Genomic DNA, 20,075 nt, shown 5'->3' on the forward strand with positions numbered 1-20,075 from the left:
TGGGGCTTTAACTCCATACAGAGACAATACATGCTGTTTTTAATTTTTTTTTATTTTTTGCTTAGACCCTAAATCCGTTGTCGAGGGAGGCAGTGTGTTTGATGAACTTGATGAAAAGAGGGGAAGTTCTTCAGGGTCCTCCTCTTGTCTGGTGGACACTACGACTGGTGACTGCCCTGACAGCGGGAAAGGATTGAAGGGTAGGTACATTCGAATACAACCCTGTAATTGATTCACCAGCCATCCCTTTACTAGCACGGACCAGCAAGCCTGTCCTAAACTAAAACATCCCGACGTTCGTTTTGCACACGCGTTTAACAGCTTTCACACACAGTATTCAAATCCTGTTTATTAAATTATTAAATTAGAGCGCAAGCGAAGAGGTCAGTGTTTCGCATAAAACTAGCGTTTACACACATTGTTCAATGGCTAACACAGAATTAGTCAATGTAATTTATTCATATTAATACCAATTGGGTAACACTGGCAATACATACATACATACATACATACATACATACATACATCCCTACCCAACCCAACCAACCAACCACTGGCAGGACATAGCCTATTGTTTCAACTAATGTAAATTGCCTGGTTTGGTTTTTAATTAGTCAGGTTTCCTTGTTATTGCTGCATCTTAATCTGGAGCCTGATCTGAGGTCTGGCAGAACAGATAAATCACAAATCCCTGCACATGGCGGTAATTAACGGTATTACTTCCTTCTGACACACATGGCTTCCCTGTGGCCATGCTTATACTTCACACTGCTTCCTCCTGTAGGAAAGCCGTGCATAGCTTGCCGTCACTTGCGCCACGCCTCTTTTTAAATAGCTTGTAATGCTTATTAAACGCCAACAGCATGCTGGGTAAAAAGGCTTGACGTTTTCTGTTTAACGGGATGCAAAATATTGATGTATGCATAGACAATTGCTGGAGATCATTTCTCTTTAGACATGGTGCTAGAGGGGAATTGTTACAGCTGCCTCTGATATGTACTGCAAGTATAATGCAATGCTGAATCAGTAAAGGGGTAGGCAATGCTAACAGAGCTTATCCGTTTTATCCAAATAAACCACGCTCTGCCCACATGTTTTGCAATACTGACAGGTTTGATGAAGTCAAAATGAAATAGATGGTTAGGTGGAAAAAGCGATTTTTCACGTGGATTAAATGCTAGCTAATCGAAACCCAGCTCCTTGCTAGTCGTTTGTAATCGCGGTATCTGGGGAAATGTGCGTGTTTAATCCACTGTAATCCTGGGTGGTTGTCTTAATGCTGAAGGAAATTAAGTTTCTGCCTTGCATTCTTTCACGCTTTTCCAATCAAACTATGCTGCTGATTTGTAAGCTTGTGCAAAACATAATCCTTACCAACGACTAAACTGACAACAAGACTGTCTTATAATTGCATATAATTGCAAAGTTCGGAAGGATAGGCTTTAGAGAGAAGTTATGTATAGCACTTTAATCCCATGTAGACAAAGCTAGTAATCAAGACATTCAGGGTCGGCTGCTGCAGAAAAAAAGCTTTTCTTGGCAATGCCACATGGGTATATTACACGTGTGTGTGTGTGTGTGTGTGTGTGTATATATATATATGTGTGTGTGTGTGTATATATATATATATATATATATATATATATATATATATATATATATATATATATATATATATATATATATATATATATATATAAAAAAAACCCAAGACAACCATTGTTAGGAGCCAGGAGTCGCTGTTTTAGTAATCTGAATGCTATGTTGATTGTTAACGCTTGGTTTAGTCAATGGATTTATGTTGAGTTAACTTAAGCTGCCTTAGACAACACCAGAGCTGCTGCCTGGAGAGAATTTGACCCGATTTCACCTGGAATGCAGAGAGAGAGACAAGCCACACTATTGAAAATGGATTGTAGCAGATTCTGTCTGACATGCCGTGTAGTATCAAGGATCAAAGGGAGGGGTGTGTTGCAACTGGAAATAAAAAAGGGGTTAGGGGCACACCTGCTCATGCTTGTTGCTGTGTATTTGTTTGTTATCCTGATTGTCCAAGCTTTTAATGCCTTGTTTACACAACAAATAAAAATAAGAAAACAAAGCAGTTGCCCTCTGGGGAATAACTGGCCCTTGTTTAATCTGGCAAAAAACACCCTCGCCTTTAAAAATAAGGAATTCAGGAATCCCCTCCATTATTATTATTATTATTATTATTATTATTTATTATTATTATTTTTTTTATTTTTTTTTTTTAAATAAGTTGAGTAAAGGATCACAATCTGCCCATTTTAAGTGTTAATCAGGCTGAAATAATTCCTTCAGGTCATCGTTATCGAACTGGTAGCCTAACAGTCAATGACAACTAGAAAAACTACGCTGTTCATTCAGTAGCAGGGGGGTGGGGTGGGGTTTAGTTCCTCTCTGACACACTAACATTCTACACATTTTTTTTCCTGCAGTTTGAAATCTGAAGGCATTTACAAATTCTTAAACCATCTGGCGACACAAAATACTGCCACGTGCGACACTCTACTAGAGAGTAAAATTAGTTTCTGTAATAATTGGAAAGGGAATATGTTTTGTGGTGTAGGAAGATGTTGGGGGGGGTTGGAGAGAGCATTCTAGGTTCAGGAGCTTTCGGTGTTGCTGGTTGTAACAGTGAATCCTTACAAATCAATGTTAGCAAAGCTAACCAGTTATAAGCCTGTATGTAAACTGTCGTTTTGTTATTTAAAAAGAACACGTATCCACCAAAGCATGCAAGTTATATACCTGTACAGCGCTGAAGCTTGTCTGAAGCCAATAAAAAGAAACCAGAATGAACCCTGTCTGTTCCATTTGAGAGCCCTGTGAAAGAGTCTGCAGCTGCTGACACTTGTAGAGCATCTTAGACAGAGCTGGTGAACGGTGTTGTAAAGCTGTCACAATAGAACTGTTTCTTAAACAGGACTTATCTGTTTTATGATATGAATTGTTCATAGCTTTAGTCTGTGATGCAGTCATTTATGTGTGTAATTGGTGCTACAGCTTTAGTAATTCAATAGTTTCCTGAATACATACTTTTTTTAATATCTAATTTTTGAATGGCAAACTTTTTTGTTAATTCAAAACTCTTTATGTGTACATGGGGAAATATGTACATGGGAAACACCAACGATGCAGTAACATTGAACTTGATGTACTGTTACAGATCAGGTTATTTTTCTGTAGTAAATTACAGATTTCTGTTTTTTGTTGCTTTCTTTTAAGATTTATGTTTGTTTTTAAAAAAAAAAAAAAAAAAAAATTCTGTTTGAATCTGTTTCGGTTCTGTGCAAAATAACTACAATGTGTCTTTTTTTTTTTTTTTTTTTTTTTTTAATGAATAATTTTCTTTGAAAGGGCTTCTAGGGAACTCCGTACTGCAAGGTCTTCTCTGCCTGAGTCTGATGGCGAACATCATCTACACCTCTGTGTACCTCTACCAGAGCTTGACATGAGTGAGAGCATTGAGAGAGCCAACATTGCTCCCGTTCTCCAGCCAACGTGTTCCTGGTGCTCGCTGTGAAAACCTCATCCCAACACAGGCCCACAGTGGCACCCAATGGACTCTGCAACCATCTGCTTCTCCAAGACTCCTGGAACTCCTGGCTAGTGCAGGGCATTCTGATTTTTATTCTGTGCTATGTATTATAGATAAGTGGGCTTGGAAGTAGTGAGCATGGAGGCAACTCTTAGAAAGCTGGTGCTGCTAGGGTGGGTTTTGTCTATGGAATTTAAAACACAAAGCCATGTACCCCTGTTACTGTATTTGCAGTCCCTAATCAGGAGATAGAAATGTACAGTAAATGTAAATCTTGTGTACTTTTAATGGTGCTCTGTTTATATGTATACATTGAAGCAAATAGGCTACTGAGAATTTTACAGTACATTGGATAACAGGTACAGAACAGCAACTAGATCCCTAGTGATTATGGTGTGCTATTAAAGGCCATTATAATATGTGAAAAAGATAAATAAGAAAATCTGGGTAATTCTCACAATGGTCAGGTAAAGTCAAGTAAATCCGATTTACAATTGCTCGTCGCTGCTCAGCGTTAGGTCTGTAACGCCTGCATAGGAATGTTATGCCTGTGCATTCCTCAAAATGAACTTGACTGTGAAAGCTGAGCTGATCCGCAGTAAATGTGCTTAAAGCTTTTTCTGTTTCCTCTTTGTCACTGCCTCAAATTCTGCAATCAAAGCGGAATTAGCATTATTTATAAAAATAAATCAAACCACTGCCGTGTTGTTTTAATGTACACTGTGTAAAAGCGAGGCTTGTTCTGTGGGGATGCTTCGGGATATATTCAGCTCTATCGGGTTTGATAACAATACTGTCTGCTTTTTCAGTCTCTTTTCATTACTCGTTAAAATAGCACTCGGTTATAGCATAGACACGTCCATCTCGGTCATTGTGTTTAATAGGTCTTGGTTTTTTCACTTAACGGAATTCAATACTTTTTTCAATAGTTTAGATTTTAGTTGAGCGCTTTACAAATAAAATAAGTTTGGGATCCAACCTTTTATTTTTATTTTTTTGTCCTGCTGAGTCTGCCAAACAAGGCACAAAGGCTTGCAATCACTACTGTAATTAAAAAAATGAGTAATTCTTTTTTAACAAGACTATCGTGGCATGCACAGGAAAATACAGTATGCATGTCTTTGTTGTCTGCTGTAGGTAAAAGGTGTGCCTTAGGGGAGCAAACCTTGATGGATTGAACAGGGAGAGGTGTTTAATCAGGATTATGTGGAAGTGGAATCACTCTCCCAGGCACTGTTGTCAGTGTTCTGTCATGTTATCCTGCAATAACACAGCACAGTTTGGATAAACAAGCTTCACACAGAACTATGGCCACAGCAGCCTGTCAACAAGTTGAATCGGTTAGCAATCAGACTTGATGAGGAAACTGTGAATAACTGTCCTTCAAAACCTAATAGAGAGCAAAGGACTTAGCTAGTGTACATTAAGACAGCAGTCTCTCTCTGTTGAGGATGCAGTGATGCTGCACAGTGTGTGTGTATCGATGCCTCCCCGCTCTCTCTCTCTCTCTCTCTCTCTCATTGGATTTGACTGCCATGTGGTCTTTGGGAGATTAAAGCGGTTTATGTAAACATTTATACACCTAATTTTAAAGCAGCTGAGACTGAAAGAAATCTGTCCAACTGCTTTTTATTATTAATATTCGTTTATTATTGACAAAAAAAAGAATCACGCCGACTTTATGGCAATCTGACCAACTGGCTGCAAGGCAGCTTTCACTGCAGTGTAGATTCCTGAGGTTAACAATCATTGGGTGAAGGTGAAAGCTCACAGGTGATCTGGAATCTGGGAATACCATGTGTATTAATAGCTGGAATGTGGTTCTACTGCAGTAGCAGTCGTACAGCAGAAGCAGTATGCATGCTAGGTGACAGGTAGGGTCTTTGGATATGTTCAGTGCAAGCCCTGTTTTTACACTGGAAGTAGATGTTGCAATGATTTGTACTGTAAAAATAATATAGCATGTTGAGAGTCTACTTCTTTTTAGAACTTCTGTTCAGGAAGAAAAAAAAATAACCACAACAAAACTTTCATCAGATTTCCGCGGTGCTTAACTGTGTGCAGGACCTTCAGACGAGGTACTGCCGTTTCTCTCTTCCTCATACAGGGATTGGGTAGACAAAAAAATGACCCAGCTGTCTGAACGATATCTCGGAGAAACCTTTCGAAACTCTTCTGCTCAGTCAAAACTTTTTTCTTTTGGTTAGGGCAGGTGTTGTTTTAAATTGGGTTGTTCTTTTGCAGTGTTTTTGTTTGTGCGAGGATTAAAGCTGCTACAATGTCAGGATCAACCTGTTGCATAAAAAACATAACTGCTGTAAATGTGTTAAACAAGTCATTGCTAAGGTACAGTGTAACACCTGCTTTGATACTGGAGGTGTTACATACAGTACTGTGAGCGTGTATGTATATAATGTATATGATAGCTTGGGTTCAGGTTTTTCTGACTTAATTGTTTCTATATACTGTTTCTATATAGTGGGAGAGAAAGACATTGTTGCAGTTGTATATGATTATGCTATACCGTCTGTACATGTCTGATACCGGGTAATATTTTTGTAAATTGTTTTTAAAAATGTGTCTGTGTTGTTGTATTCAATTCAATGCTGATTTTAGGTAGGTGTCTGAAAGAAAAATATTACTTTGGGCACCAATATTAGGTTTGATTGTTATTGTAGAGATTTGTTTACGAACTTCAAGAGTTCTAGAGATGGCGTGCCCACGAATGCTAATATTGTACACATTTTGGTTTCAACTGCAGTCCTCAGAGAGCTGAGTGTCGTGTTTCAGCTGCTCTTTTTACATGGACTGTGTAAAGTATTCTGCTGGAAATTTGGAATGTTAAAAAACAAAGAATAATAATTTGACATGTTTGCGAACTTGTGCACTAAATATGATTTGTTACTCAACTCATTTTTGATATGTCGGTCATTTTAAAATTGTAACTACAGATAATTTACAGTTTTGATCTGTGCTGTGTGTAGAATGCACTGTGACCCTGAATGCTCTGCTGCATGTCTTATTGGATCAAACTCTTAAATACAAACAGTGCTGATTGTTTGTTAGTTTTTTTTTTTTTAAGTATTTCTACTAAAATTGTTTGAGGGGGGAAAAGTAATTTCTTGCTTGCTTGGCAATTTTTACATTTTGTAACAGTTTTTTTACATAGCACTGCATTAAATGATTATTCTGACTGAGCTCTCCACAGAAATCAGGTGAGGGGCGTTGAAATTGACTGGGCTAATTTACCATTCAAAGTAAAACAAGTGAAGAAACAGCAGCTGGGATTGGGAATGGGCCCAATCAACATCAATGACCCTCGCCTGTGGAGAGCTTGAACTGGCAAAACGGTTCGGACTTTGTTTTAAAACGTCAAAGGCTTTCCATAATCCTGCTTCAGACAAAATCTTATTGCAGAATTGTATTGCTGTTGTTTTTTTGTACCAGACACGTTACAGGCCTCATCCTTGCTAGCATGCTATTTGTATAAGTTTGCATTTATCTTGCTTAGATCTTTCTGTTAAGACAACACAAATCTATTAAACTACACTTAAATCAACGAATCTGATTTTTTTTTTTTTTTTTTTTTAAATACCTTTTTAATTTTTTTTCACCCGCAGTGATAATCGAACTGTTTTTTCAACAGCATGGTATGTAAATGATGAACTGATCGTCATGCTTGATGATTCGAAACAAATAGTCAAGCAGGAACTGTATATACAGTCCTCTGTGTGTGTGTAAGAATACCAATTTGGTTATGTGCTGTTATCTACTGAAACATCAAGATGCAAGGTTCATGACATTGGGACCTGGAAGTTGGGGCGGTGTGACAGTGCTAGTGCTACAGGGTGGAGGCGACCCCACGCACCTCATCTCACCAGCCAGTGACTGGACAGACTCCTTAACAGCAGTGTGTGACGCCCGTTACGCCAGGATCTCGCTAAATTATCTTAGTATCCCTTTAAAGAAACAAAAAATATCCAGTAATATTAAAATGTAATATATAGGGTCATGGTGACTTGAAGCTTACAGTAGGGGAAAATGTTGCCCCAGTGGTTGACAAAGCTTGTCACTATCAACCCTTGGGGCAACAGTTTTGCCACTGTAAGCCTCAACTCCAGACAGGGCAACAGGGTTAAATTGGAGGTCACTTTTTCCTAGTGGTTTAGCATAAGCTGAAATACATTTTCCTGTATAACATGCATTGCATGGAGCATTGTTACACAATCTGGTCCCTTACATTAAGCAGTGATGTTTACAATGAGCAGTGGGGCTATCAAAATGGTGATGCCTGTTTAAGAGTGTGTATGTATGTATGTATATATATAATTTCAGACTTTTGGTTAGATGTTGGTATTGTGCCATTTAAAAATGTCCACACAAAGACAGTGTGTTTGCCTGCTATAAGAAGAAACGAAGATCACACTAACATTCCATGATATCTGGGTTTGTGGGTTATTTCATCGTCATTCCAAGAACATTAAGACTGCTTTTGAAAGGAGGTCTGTTTTAAAGAAGAAAACAAGGCAAGTTGGTGTGGCAATCAAATGAGGGGGAAGAGTCATCACTAGTAAAGTAATTCATACTTGTATGATTAATAAAATGACTCCAAATATTCTGTGGCCCACGCTATGCAGAATATATTGCAACCATGCCCTCACCACCTGAACAAGACTCATTTATATTGCTGTCTGAGTAACTATACCTAAATACAAATGTGGCAACATACTGTATTTAATAAAGTAGGCCATTATACCAAGGTGGAACAAGATACTTGGTTTTATTATGGACCCTGTGTTGTTGCCAGCCATAGGGTAACTTGTGCTTTGACCAGCTTTCGAGGGTTGATCAGAAAATGATTGTGTTGTGTGTATATTCAAGAAAGCAGGCTTATTTCTTGTTTTAATCAGACATGGTAATTGTGTAGTGCGTGTATTCTGGAATTTCGTTAACAGCAAGGTGGTCCAATTATCTACTGCAGCTTTGTAATTGGCGTGCCCTTTTAGCAATAATGCTGTTTCGTTAATCAAGGCGTGGCTCCTGGTGTCTTTGCCAAGATCTTGCTTCTGCTTGCCAGCCATTCTTTCTCTTTGTTGTTTTTGTCAATACTCCTAATTCTTGTTTTCATTAAACAGTGTGTAAACTCCTGAGAGAGATTCAGTAACAATTAATACTGAACGGCTAGAAAGTTTATATCCTGAGAGTACTTGTATTTGTACAGCATGTGTATACCACAGCTTAATTCCTTTTAGGATTGTTTTACTTTAGTTAAGTGCCTAGAATTTGTACTTCAGCTGACAATAACCCTTTTGTGTTTCTTTCAAAAGGGCTTGATTAAGGTGGCTGGTGTTCATGCAAGGTATTGTTCTTGTTTGTGATATTATACATAACAGGATTTTTATCATTTTGTGTGATGTCAGGTTAAAGCGTATATGTTGTGTTTTTTTGGGGGTTTTTTTTGCTGTATTTATTTCTTAAGTAATCAGAAATACTGATTTCTGACACACTAATTTTTTAACAGAAACACTGGCAGCTAGTTTACATCCTCTATTACCAGAAATGATTGTTGTAGATATAATTTATTCAGTTTTTTTTACTTTATTATTAATCTGCATAGCAATTTGATGTTGCCAGTTCTGCATAAAATGTTCCCTTTATTGATCGTGTGGTGTCTAAAATACAGATAAACACATGATAATCGAGGATAACTAAGGAGCGAAGCTTGGTGGGCAATATATTATATGTTCATTTCTAGCACTAAGGGTTTGATTGATCAACCAGAAGGATTTTAGGGCATTTTTCAGCACTGGCAATTCGCCCTGGTATGCCTCAACCTCCACATTCAAGTCTTCTGCACCGTGGTAAATGTGTTTAATAATGCAGGCTACAGTATAGGGCAGGAAGTGATTTCAGGATCGCCTGTGCTTTTTGCATGTTAGCAATCCGGACTAACAGCATTTTGCAGCAGGTTCCCACAAGCGTATTTGTACAGAGATCTGATGCCATATGTTACCTTTATCGTACTTTTGGCATTGAATGACGCACCCGAGGTAAAGGGAGAGTGAGGCCTGGAGTTTTCTCTCAAATGGCTGAGATATCTCAACAATCCTTTTTAGGGTTTCAAATCTCTTTCGGTTCATTATAGCCCCAGCGCTACTTCTAAAGACTGATTGTTTCAGAGCTGGCGCCTTCCTCTCTTTTACGAAACCATCTGAAGGCAAATCTGGAGCTTAGAAACTGCGCCAGGGTAACAGGAAAATATACATTTAGTACGCAAAGGCTAAATAGGTTGCCTGATTAGATGAACTGTGAGCCAGGAGTCATCAGAGGCAAGTTTATAAAGTCTGGTGCCAGGCAAAGTTTGCCCTGATTTTATTCTCCAAAGGAGGAACAAAATTAATTGAAATCTAGTGAGAAACAAACAAAGAAAATTTATGGAAAAATATATCTTAAAATCCTCATTAAATGTGTATGTAAAAATTACACCAAAGCATGTATTTAGGGCAATAGAGGATGTCGACCTAAAAGAAGTGCATTCCTCAGCTGGATAAAATACAGTGCGTGTCCTTTTTAATCCCAGCCTCTGCAGGTCCCTCACTAACCTAACTGCAAAATGTTTTATCAGTGGCCCAGAGGTTTGTGTGTTGTGGTTAGTGGGATGTTGAATAATGGAAAGCCTGCTGTTATTTCCACTAGATAATATTCTTGGCTCTCCACTCAAATCTCTAATGTTGATGTTTTTAGCTTGAAAAAGTCCACTGAATTAACCAAGCGATATTTTACACTACAGTAAGACTTTGGTTATCCGAACCCAGATTATCCAAGCACCTCTGTTATTTGAACAGCCCCTTGTTACCATGTTGTGTGCTGTGCTCTTCTGCCCTGTTTGCAAAGAAAATGCGCTAGTCAGCCCTTCTGGTATTTGCAGATCAGTGCAGTGCTGTAGATTATATATTTAGAGGTAAAGGGGTGAATTCTATCATTTTAGGAGGTTTCTTGATTGAGAACGTCATGTACAAAATGTCACTGCCATAATTTGATTATCAGAAGAATTTGATTATCCCAACATCCACTGGTCCCAATTGGTTCAGATAATAGAAGTTTAGTTATATTTCCATCTCCTGAGTTGCAGGCAATAAATGACTGACACTATACTTACCTTGACTAGCGTAACTACAGGTAGATGATTTCAAATGCACATGTGGTTATCGTCTAGAGATTGCTATAAAATGCTATCAATAACAAAAATGCAAATCTCTCCCTTTTTGTAAGATAATGTGCACTGGGAGCGATCTGTTATTGTTTATATCAGGATGTTTTTTCATGCAGCTGAAGTCAAAACAGCTCAAATAGTCCCAAGACAATTAAAATTGCAACTTGGAAACGATTGAGGTTTGTTCATCGATTGCTGGGGAATATTTACAGTAATCAGTGAAAAACCACCTCTGTTCTGACAACACTACAAGCGACGCTTGATGATTCATTCTAATATTTTCTCAGGTGTTTAGAAAAACAGTATATGATTTTAATTTGAATAGACAAATAAATAGTGTTTTCCTAATTCGCTCCCACACAGTTGCGGGAACGAATCGCTCTGGTGCAATGTATCACTTATTTATAGGCTTCTTTTAATTTCTATATCAGTTAGACTGTGGAGACATTCTGTCTCCTGCGACTAGGTGATGATTATCTGCCTTCGTACAGAGCCAAGGTTGGATTGCCTCGCTGTATGTGGGCGGTGATTCGAAACCTGCTAACGTTCGTTTTTGCTGCTCTCCTCTTGGATACGACGGTATTGGCTTTCATTTTGGTATCGTTAATGATGTTAATTAGAGTGAGGGTCTGGAAGTTGATGTCACAGACTGAAGATGAAGGAAACTGTAACTTTTGCAGCAATTAATAACACTTTTTAAGGGCTGCATTTTGTGTAAATTCAGAACACGAAGAATGTTGAAAGTGATGTATTATGCTCTTATTTATTGTAGCCCCAGAGCCAGAATTACATGTATAGAATATAAACCGATATACACCCACAGTGAAACAAGCTGAGGGTTAACCCTTTTGTTATCAATAATAGTAGCATGTTGCCAAGGACAAAAGCTAATGTAACATAACTTGGTTCCATCCTTTACATTCTGAAGTTGATGGAAGGCAGTGGCTGGTAAAGTAAAGCACAAGAATTGAATGAAGAGACACAGAAAAGTGCTTTAGTCTCTACTTGTGTGATTTCGTTCAGTAATTTCAATTTGCAAAAATCTGAAAATGGGGAAGGGGGGGGGCACCTTCAAATCTATAAAGGGTTTTATTGAATCATTGACAGCACAGATAAATTCATTTTAAACCAGGCCACGGCTATAAAATTGAGATCTGTAGAACCGCAAGGCTAGACGCAGAATTAAAAAATATGTCAACCTTAAATAATTTAGAATGATTCATATTGGAAAGCATGTTTTGTTTTTTTGTTATGTCTGGATATTTGATGTTAAGACCAGCTTGTGTATCTAATTGGCAGCTTAGTTAGGCTCCCTGTACTCTTTTATTCAACTTGAATACATTATATGTACACCAGCTCGGCTCAAACTAGGTCTGCTCTCAGAACTACTTGACACTGGAACTGCAACAGGATAATAGGGCCAAACAAATACATTGGAACTTCACCTGATGCAGGATATTCCATGTATTTTTCATATGGGACAACATGCTGTATGAAGTGTCCATTCAGGATCTGTAGCAGTCTGTACAGTGTGGTTTTGTAAATAACTGTTTATCTTCAAGAAGTAATCTTGGTGAGGAAGGAAAAAAAAAACCTATTTTATATAGATAAGAAATGCCTGCAATGCTTGGCTATGTTTCCTGATGGGGTTGACCTCTAATATATTATGAATATAATGCAATACATTCTGATTTTATATCCACCTGTCATCTAAACAATAAGTTACAGTATGAGGTTTCGCACTATACTATTTAACAAGAGATTTTAGAAAGCAGTGTTTTCACGTCAGATGTATATCATAGCTGCGAGTTATACTGCTGAGATCTTTAAACGTGTCATTACTGGCAATACAATTACAAAAATACTGGGTTTGGCTATAAAGGTATTGCTTGAAGATATGTATATTAATAAGGATGGGACGAATACAGCGGTTCTGAATGAAGGTCTCAGTGAACCGACACATTTAAATTGAAAGACGGTTTAACGTTTAAATCACACGATTAGGTTGTGCTGCGTGTATAATCTCCAAAGCGTTATCAATTAAAAACAAATTGTCGCCTTTTAATCTGTAAACCAGGTGTTAAAAAAATTATAACAATCATGTTGCAATTCTTCGATCTATTGATGTTGAGTTTTTAAATCTGAGCTGAGTCTAAATATACATGACGGTAATTCTCCATTTAAAAGCCGACAATTCCCTTTGAATCGAAAGCATTCTGCAAAACCCAATGACATAATTTAAGAGCGTCGCCTGTTCAAATCAAATGTCGGTTCTGTTTTTTGTTTTATTTTTGGTTTGATTTTTTAAAAGAAACAAAGCACTCGTTTTTTTTTTTTTTTTTTTTTGTCATTTTAGAATCAGGATTGGTTCGTGAATTTAAAAAGGCGCATTTGTGTACTTGGCTTAGCTTAGTATGGCGATTATCTATCATGATTCTCCTCGCTGTCAGTCTATTTTGTTTTGGCTTCGAGTTGAGACACTATAATAACAGACCGATTGGAAGTTTAGGATAGGATTGGGCAATAAATACTTAAAGGTAACGTCAGGGCTGGAAGAAACCTGTGCTGTCAAACATTTAATTACACGTCCGCTTAATGCTGCCATTAATCTCTTCTGGTTAATGACAGCATTCTCTTGGAACCGCAATCAAAGAAATAAAAAGTAACTTGTTTGTACATTTTTGTTCTGTTACCTAATGGGGAAATGTTGTTGTATTGTTACCATGTTTTAGGGGTGACCGCCAAAATATGTCTTAGGCTACTTGTTTCATAACGGCCACAGTGAAAATCAAATGCATCCAGTTGCATTTTAAGGGGTGCATTTGTCATTCGTGTTAACTTCAATTCACATTTTGTCTGGTTTAAAAAAAAACAAAAAAAAACAAAAACAAAAAGGATATATAAAAGCACACACACACACACACACATATATATGTGTGTGTGTGTGTGTGTGTATATGTGTGTGTATGTGTGTGTGTGTATATATATATATATATATATATATATGTGTGTGTGTGTGTGTGTGTGTGTGTGTGTGTGTGAGGGTTATTTGTTTTAAAAAAAAAACGAAAACAACTATTATTAAATGTGTGTAAATATGAAATCCAATTGTTTAAATAATTTTATTTAAAAAGTGTAGCATTTTTTTTTAGTTAACATCAAAATGTGTTAACAACTTTAAGCGATAGGCTGATTAACACGCCCTCGCCCCCCATGGTGAAGCAGCGCGTATTCAGTCGGATCTGTACCTGCAATTGTTATTTTGCGCAAACCCAACCCATTCAAGAATGATTCTGACCCAATACAGAACGCTTCACGTAGAATTGTGAAAAGGCACGAAAACATTTCAGATTGGGTCGACCTGTCTGAGGTTTGTATTGGCTGATTGGTCGATAGGGATTGAGAAAACTTCATTAATACATATTATTTTCGTAAATGTTGCGCGTAACAGCTGTTGCACTATACCGTAGCGTGTTGTTAGCCTATGCAACTAATTGCAGTCGCTAACTTTATTAAATTATATTGATGCATTTTTCTAATAACTCCTAATTGTGTATTTGTATTTTATATCTGTTTATCTATCTATATCTTCCTCTCACATTCTGTTTTATCAGTCATGTCGCGCTTTATTAAAGTAACCCCGAATACAAATATAATCATTGCTATATGGATAGCAGCATTTGTGAATAAATTAGAAAGCATGGTATGGTACAACCCAACATGAAATAAACTTGCATGACGAAACTGCGGCCAGTAAACAACCTACACAAATACATTGAAACATCTGCCCCATCTCCCTAGGTGTTTATTTTCACACGCATGAATGATGAGAGATTCATCGACATACACGTTATTTTGGTTTCCAAAACAGGAAGGTTGCAAAATGAAAACTTCTAATTTTATATTTGAGTATAGCTGCAATTACTGGGCAGGTGCAGTCGCGCCTTCTACAGACCTGAGAAACATTGTGAGTACATGCGAGGAAAAATAGATTGCACAGTGTCTACTATCCGCACAGTCTCGGTTTCAGTAAGTATTGCCAGTAGAAATAAAAGGAATCGGCTTGCACGTTATTGTATAAACATTACACTGCAATTTATATTATTCTAACATTTGAGAACTGTGGTGAGCAAAAATAAAAAGCGGGTTTATGGAGTACAATTGTGTCACTGCCAAATAGTGTCTCCGTTTAAATAACGATGTGACACTATTTGGCATCTAGGTTATTGGTAATAACACCGGGGCTGTGTCGCGGCCTACCTTTGGGGCAATGGCTTTCTATGTATTCTTTTTTTTTTCTATCAATAGCGAAAAGCAGGTGCCGACGGCAGCTGTGACTGTGGAAATAATACAGTGTAGCAAGGCAGTATTGGCGGACTGTCAATCAAAGAGAAATTCAGAAGTCAGAGCTAAGATTGTCTACCTGTAGGCGGGTTTGACAATAGGGCAGTGTTGAGGTCATGTGATCGTTCTGCTGGCAGATGTAAAAAGTTTGTTCAGTATTTTATAAAATTACAATGCGTCGAATCCGCTACCAAAGTTTTGCAAAGTATAAAGAACAAAAAAGGCAGCTCCAGGAGTCTGAGTGCATTTGTACCGTGGGCTGAGTTTTGAGGTGCTGGAATGCTGTGTTGCTGTTTGTTTGTTTGTTTGTTTTTTTGTAGAAACTTTTCATACTAACTTTTTGTACTTGATAACATTCATTTAAATTCAGTTGATGCCTATGGTGAATACGTTTTGTGACTAATTAACATTAACATTTAAAATATTGAACACTTTGATATATGTTTCAGTATTAACTAAATCAAGTTATTAGTCAAACTGATAAATCTTGTTACATACCGGTAACTGATTGATTTATTAATGTTTGGATATACAGTACCGCTATTTATAAATGTTTGAATACCGCTGTTTTGTACTGGCTCGTTCACAGCCGTATTAAAATAACACTAGAATATGTTTTGTTGGAAAATAATAAAAAATATTTAAAAAAAAAAAACAGCGTTTTTTTACATTCAAATTTCGCTGCAGATTTGAATGTGATTTTGCAAGTTGTATTTGGTTGTACGTGTCGAAGACTCGTTTCCTTCTGTATTGTGCGCATTCGTCTGTTTTGTGCAGGACATCTCAGCGTGAGAGGTACTGGACTTTTTATTTACAGTGTTCAGAAGTTAGGATTTGACAGTTATGTTTTTTTGTGCACGTTGCACTGGTTTTACTCAAAAGTTATTCCTGATCAGGTATTTATGAGTAGGAATAATAAGAGACATGCACATCTTTCTAGTTCGATGCCCAAGAAAAATAACTGCATTTCTAAAATGTTCAATTATACACAGGTACCACATTTTAAATGTTTGATACAAACGCCTGTTTAGTTTTTGATACATATATTTTATTTACTAAAATTAAGTTGTTTTCAAAAAATAAATATTTTCACGCAGTGCATAATATATGTGATTTCCATAGGTCACACTATTCAAATGAATAAAGGCCAGTTCAGATTCAGGGTTATGTTATAGTGTTGGACAGGTTTAAACGTATGACATGTTTTTAATTTGACATTTTAAGGAGTGCCAGTAGTGGTAAGTAAGTAAGTAAGTATTAAGACACAGACATTTTAACTGCATCTCAATCACACGTCTAAATGGATGTGCGCCGCACTGGTCCACCAAGTAGGCCTACAGAAATAAAAAGCGCTAAATAGAATCATTGGTTAACTGAATCAAGCGCATATTAAATCACAATTCAAACGATCACAGTTGAGTAGATATACAAGCGCGAAAATAATACAGTAATACGATTTTGCGCTTTCGAAAATCGTTGTGGATAATAACGCACGGTGAATTTTTTTTAGTTCAAAAAGTGGAAAAACGTGAGTGTGACGGTATAGTAACAATGAAACGGTTGAACTTCAAATTAATAAATCCAGACAAAGCTACTGTCCCTGACCTCCAGATAACACTAAACAAAGTTGTTACTAGTTATTGTGACCCGGTGAAATAGACATAGAGAAAAACCAAAACCTACCTTCAGCCTATGGGACTAAGGTGGGTGGAGTTGAGCCTGCCTGCTGTCTGTAATAGTTGTATTTAAGCGATGAGTGGCGCTAAGCATTAAATTACAGGAAAAGCTACAGGTAGCAATCTTGATCTCCTGCGAAGTTTTATTTTTTATAATTTCGAATTTGGGGGTGTTTCCTTGAGGCAACCAAACAAAGCGCCATGGAAACGTCTCAAGACAACGATAAATTTAGCAGCCGGCACCCCGAGATCGTGAGCTGTAGTAAGGACGCTGGCAGCAGGACTACCCAGGACCGAGCCGAGCTGGAGGAGGACTCTGAAAAAGCCGACCTCAATCAGAAGCCACCCTACTCGTACGTAGCTCTGATCGCGATGGCTGTCCGGGAGAGCCCGGAGAAAAAGCTCACCCTCAGCGGGATTTATCAGTTCATAATAAATAAATTTCCATATTACGAGAAAAACAAGAAGGGTTGGCAGAATAGCATCAGACACAACCTGAGCCTCAACGAGTGTTTCGTTAAGGTTCCCAGGGAAGGCGGCGGGGAGAGGAAAGGTAACTTCTGGACTCTCGACTCGGCTTTTGACGATATGTTCGATAAAGGGAATTACCGGAGACGCAGACGAGTGAAAAGGCCATACCGACCGCCATCGGCTCCATACGGGAAACCCTGCTTGAGTTACAACGATCCGTACTATCTGCATCCTAACTCCAAGTACCTCCCGGCTGCTTTTGTCAATAACTCGTGGCCGGTGGGACAGTCTACCCCGTTTGGGCAGGCGACCACGTCGTTGAGCTACCAGCAATGCCAAGCCAGCAGCGGGAATGCCAGCTCAGTGTCTATGAATGGATATGCCAGCCCCCTTCACCAATCATATAACCCATATCACCGACACTTGGTTTCTGCGATGGGAAATCACTATCCCGGTATGACCCAGCAAATCAGCCCGGGGGGAACGCCAGCGACTGCCAGCACTTACCAGTTGCCTGGTGCCAGGCAACCTGAAATGCCTGTTATGCATTATTGGGATTAGGAGGAAAACGTTGGAACTGTTGAAGGACAGGTGCTGTTTTGGATTAATACAGACTGTGTGGTAACGTGCCAAACCAAGATGATTTGTGTCAACATTATTTTTAAAAGCATTTGACAACTGTGGTTTATTTTCAAAAGACTGGAGAGAATCTTGCGCTTGGATTGACCCGTCCCTTGTGCCGCCGAGGTTCTCTTTTCAGCAAGACAACACTGTCCTTGTTCGGTTCGTGTTGATTTGTCTTGTTGTCAGATTTGAATTGCAGTGAATTTTTTTTTTTTTTTTTCTCCCTGTGTTAAACATGTTCGTTTTAATGTTAAAGATCATAATTGTTTTGCTTGAACTGAATGTACAAAAAAAACTTTGTTTCTACAACCTTTTCAAAAAAAAAAAAATCGTTACATGTAAAGGCATTTTCACATTGAAGGTTAACTTAAATTTATGTGCATCGCACTTTTTATATTAGTATTTCTGTTTTAATAAATGCTGGTTAATGCAACTTCTTTGACTTGTGTAATTTGAGGTTTATCCATCTTGTTTTTGCAAAAAAAAAAAAAAAATGTTGGGTTACTGTAGTAAATTTAGTTTGCAAAAGAAAATAAAAAGAGAATAGATATTTGATATTAACGAATAAAACTTAACATATTGGACAACTTAAGACAAAAGTTGTCAAAATCTGTAATGCGTATCTTTTAGCATTGCTACATATTTTACAATTTAGTGTTTTTCTGAGTTTATGGGTAAATTACATTCATATATTTCATGACATGCAAGGCAACTCAATCTGATCAATTACGCATGCATTCGAGTTTTTATCGCAAATTCTGTACACGAGGTTTTTAACTACATTTCATATATACTTTTTAAATATATTTATTTCACAGTGTTCGAAAAAGTTGTTAAATGCATTAAAAAAAAGGTCAGTAGCTTATTTGTTCTACCTATAGAAAAAAACATTAACACAAGCCCAAATAAACACGTATTTCTCAGTGTCCTATGTTTCTCTGGCATGTAAAACGCATAGCTGTTTACCTACCTGTTCACTAATAACACAACAGTAACCAAATAAGGTTTAATCTTATGATTATTATAGCGAGAGATTATTATTAACTGGTTTAAGAGTATTATAAACAATGATGCATCAATCAACGTTTTTAGAAGATAAAAATACGTTAAATTAAACCGGAAGTTTCGACATTACAAATTGATTAAGGCAGATTATTTCACAAAAGCATCGCTTAACTTTAAAAAATACCACTGCAGGCTATAATAATGTGGGTTTATTTTAATAAGCCAAAACGTTACAAGCCTGCATATTTCAAAAACGCACGTTTTTTAGTTTGGTTGCTTATTTCTGAAAAGGCTGCTGTAGCATTTGAGTAGCCAAAACTGTTTGCACCAGAGCAAAGAATTTGTTTTGTATAAAAAGTGACAGAAAAAAATGTTAGTTCAAGTAAAGACATAATAATAATAATAATAATAATAATAATAATAATAATAATAATAATAATAGTTAAACTGCTGTATCTTAAATAATGTACACTTATTTTCTCCTTGAAGAAAAAGGGGGGTACATTACATTTTCTTCAACTATGACATCATTTGACACCGTTTGACTAGGTCCAGACGAATTTGTAGGCTACTTGACGTGTATCTTTCTTTTACTTGTGTTCTGGGTATTGATATTGGGGGTCAGAAAGCTCGTTTTCTGTGAATCGCACAATAAGCCATTCAATAAATCATTAAAAAAAAAAAAATCAACTTGTAATATATCTTACACAGTAGTCCTGTATTTATTTATTTTTTAAACAAGATCTAATAATACATTCATCATAAATCATAAGCAATACGTGACAGTAATAATGTGTAAATTGAGTACAATCTCTATTTTACGCTTTCATTCATATCTTTCCGTGCGTCTTCATAAACTAGCTGGTTTTACAATGTGTTTAATATTCCCGAAGGCAGTTTAATCTTCAGGAAAAGCCATGCACATATACTCTCCCATTGTCGCTTTGCCCCTTTCCTGTGACATAAACGCTCCTGTTTCTACAGCTATAGCTAAATGTGTTGCATCACCTATAACCATAGGATTGAGACTAATACATATATTAAATTAAACACACGGATGAAGGCTATATTTGCATCCTGAGCCATTCGAAAAAAAGGCACAGTAGTGACGTCAAAAAGCGATAATTCCTCCAGAGGAAAATACACTTGAACTTTGACCCGTTCGATTCCTCGAGACCAT

General features: G+C 37.3%; 2 protein-coding genes across 2 annotated transcripts in view; both read left to right on the forward strand.

Moving 5' to 3' along the window:
* The window catches only part of LOC121328641 (transmembrane protein 201-like), a 38,025-nt gene extending 30,904 nt beyond the window's left edge, over positions 1-7,121 (forward strand). Inside the window, exons 10-11 of the mRNA XM_041273532.1 lie at positions 66-200; positions 3,382-7,121. Coding sequence (XP_041129466.1) covers positions 66-200; positions 3,382-3,479 — 233 coding nt within the window. The 3' untranslated portion in view covers positions 3,480-7,121. The remainder of the gene's footprint in view (positions 1-65; positions 201-3,381) is intronic.
* Positions 7,122-16,885: 9,764 nt separating this feature from the next.
* Positions 16,886-18,400, forward strand: LOC121328483 (forkhead box protein L2-like). The gene has a single exon (XM_041273167.1). The coding sequence runs from the start codon at positions 16,997-16,999 to the stop codon at positions 17,825-17,827; it is 831 nt and encodes a 276-aa protein (XP_041129101.1). The 5' UTR covers positions 16,886-16,996; the 3' UTR covers positions 17,828-18,400.
* The last annotated feature ends 1,675 nt before the right edge of the window (positions 18,401-20,075 follow it).

This window comes from Polyodon spathula, chromosome 16, assembly GCF_017654505.1.
Source record: "Polyodon spathula isolate WHYD16114869_AA chromosome 16, ASM1765450v1, whole genome shotgun sequence".
NCBI lineage: Eukaryota > Metazoa > Chordata > Actinopteri > Acipenseriformes > Polyodontidae > Polyodon > Polyodon spathula.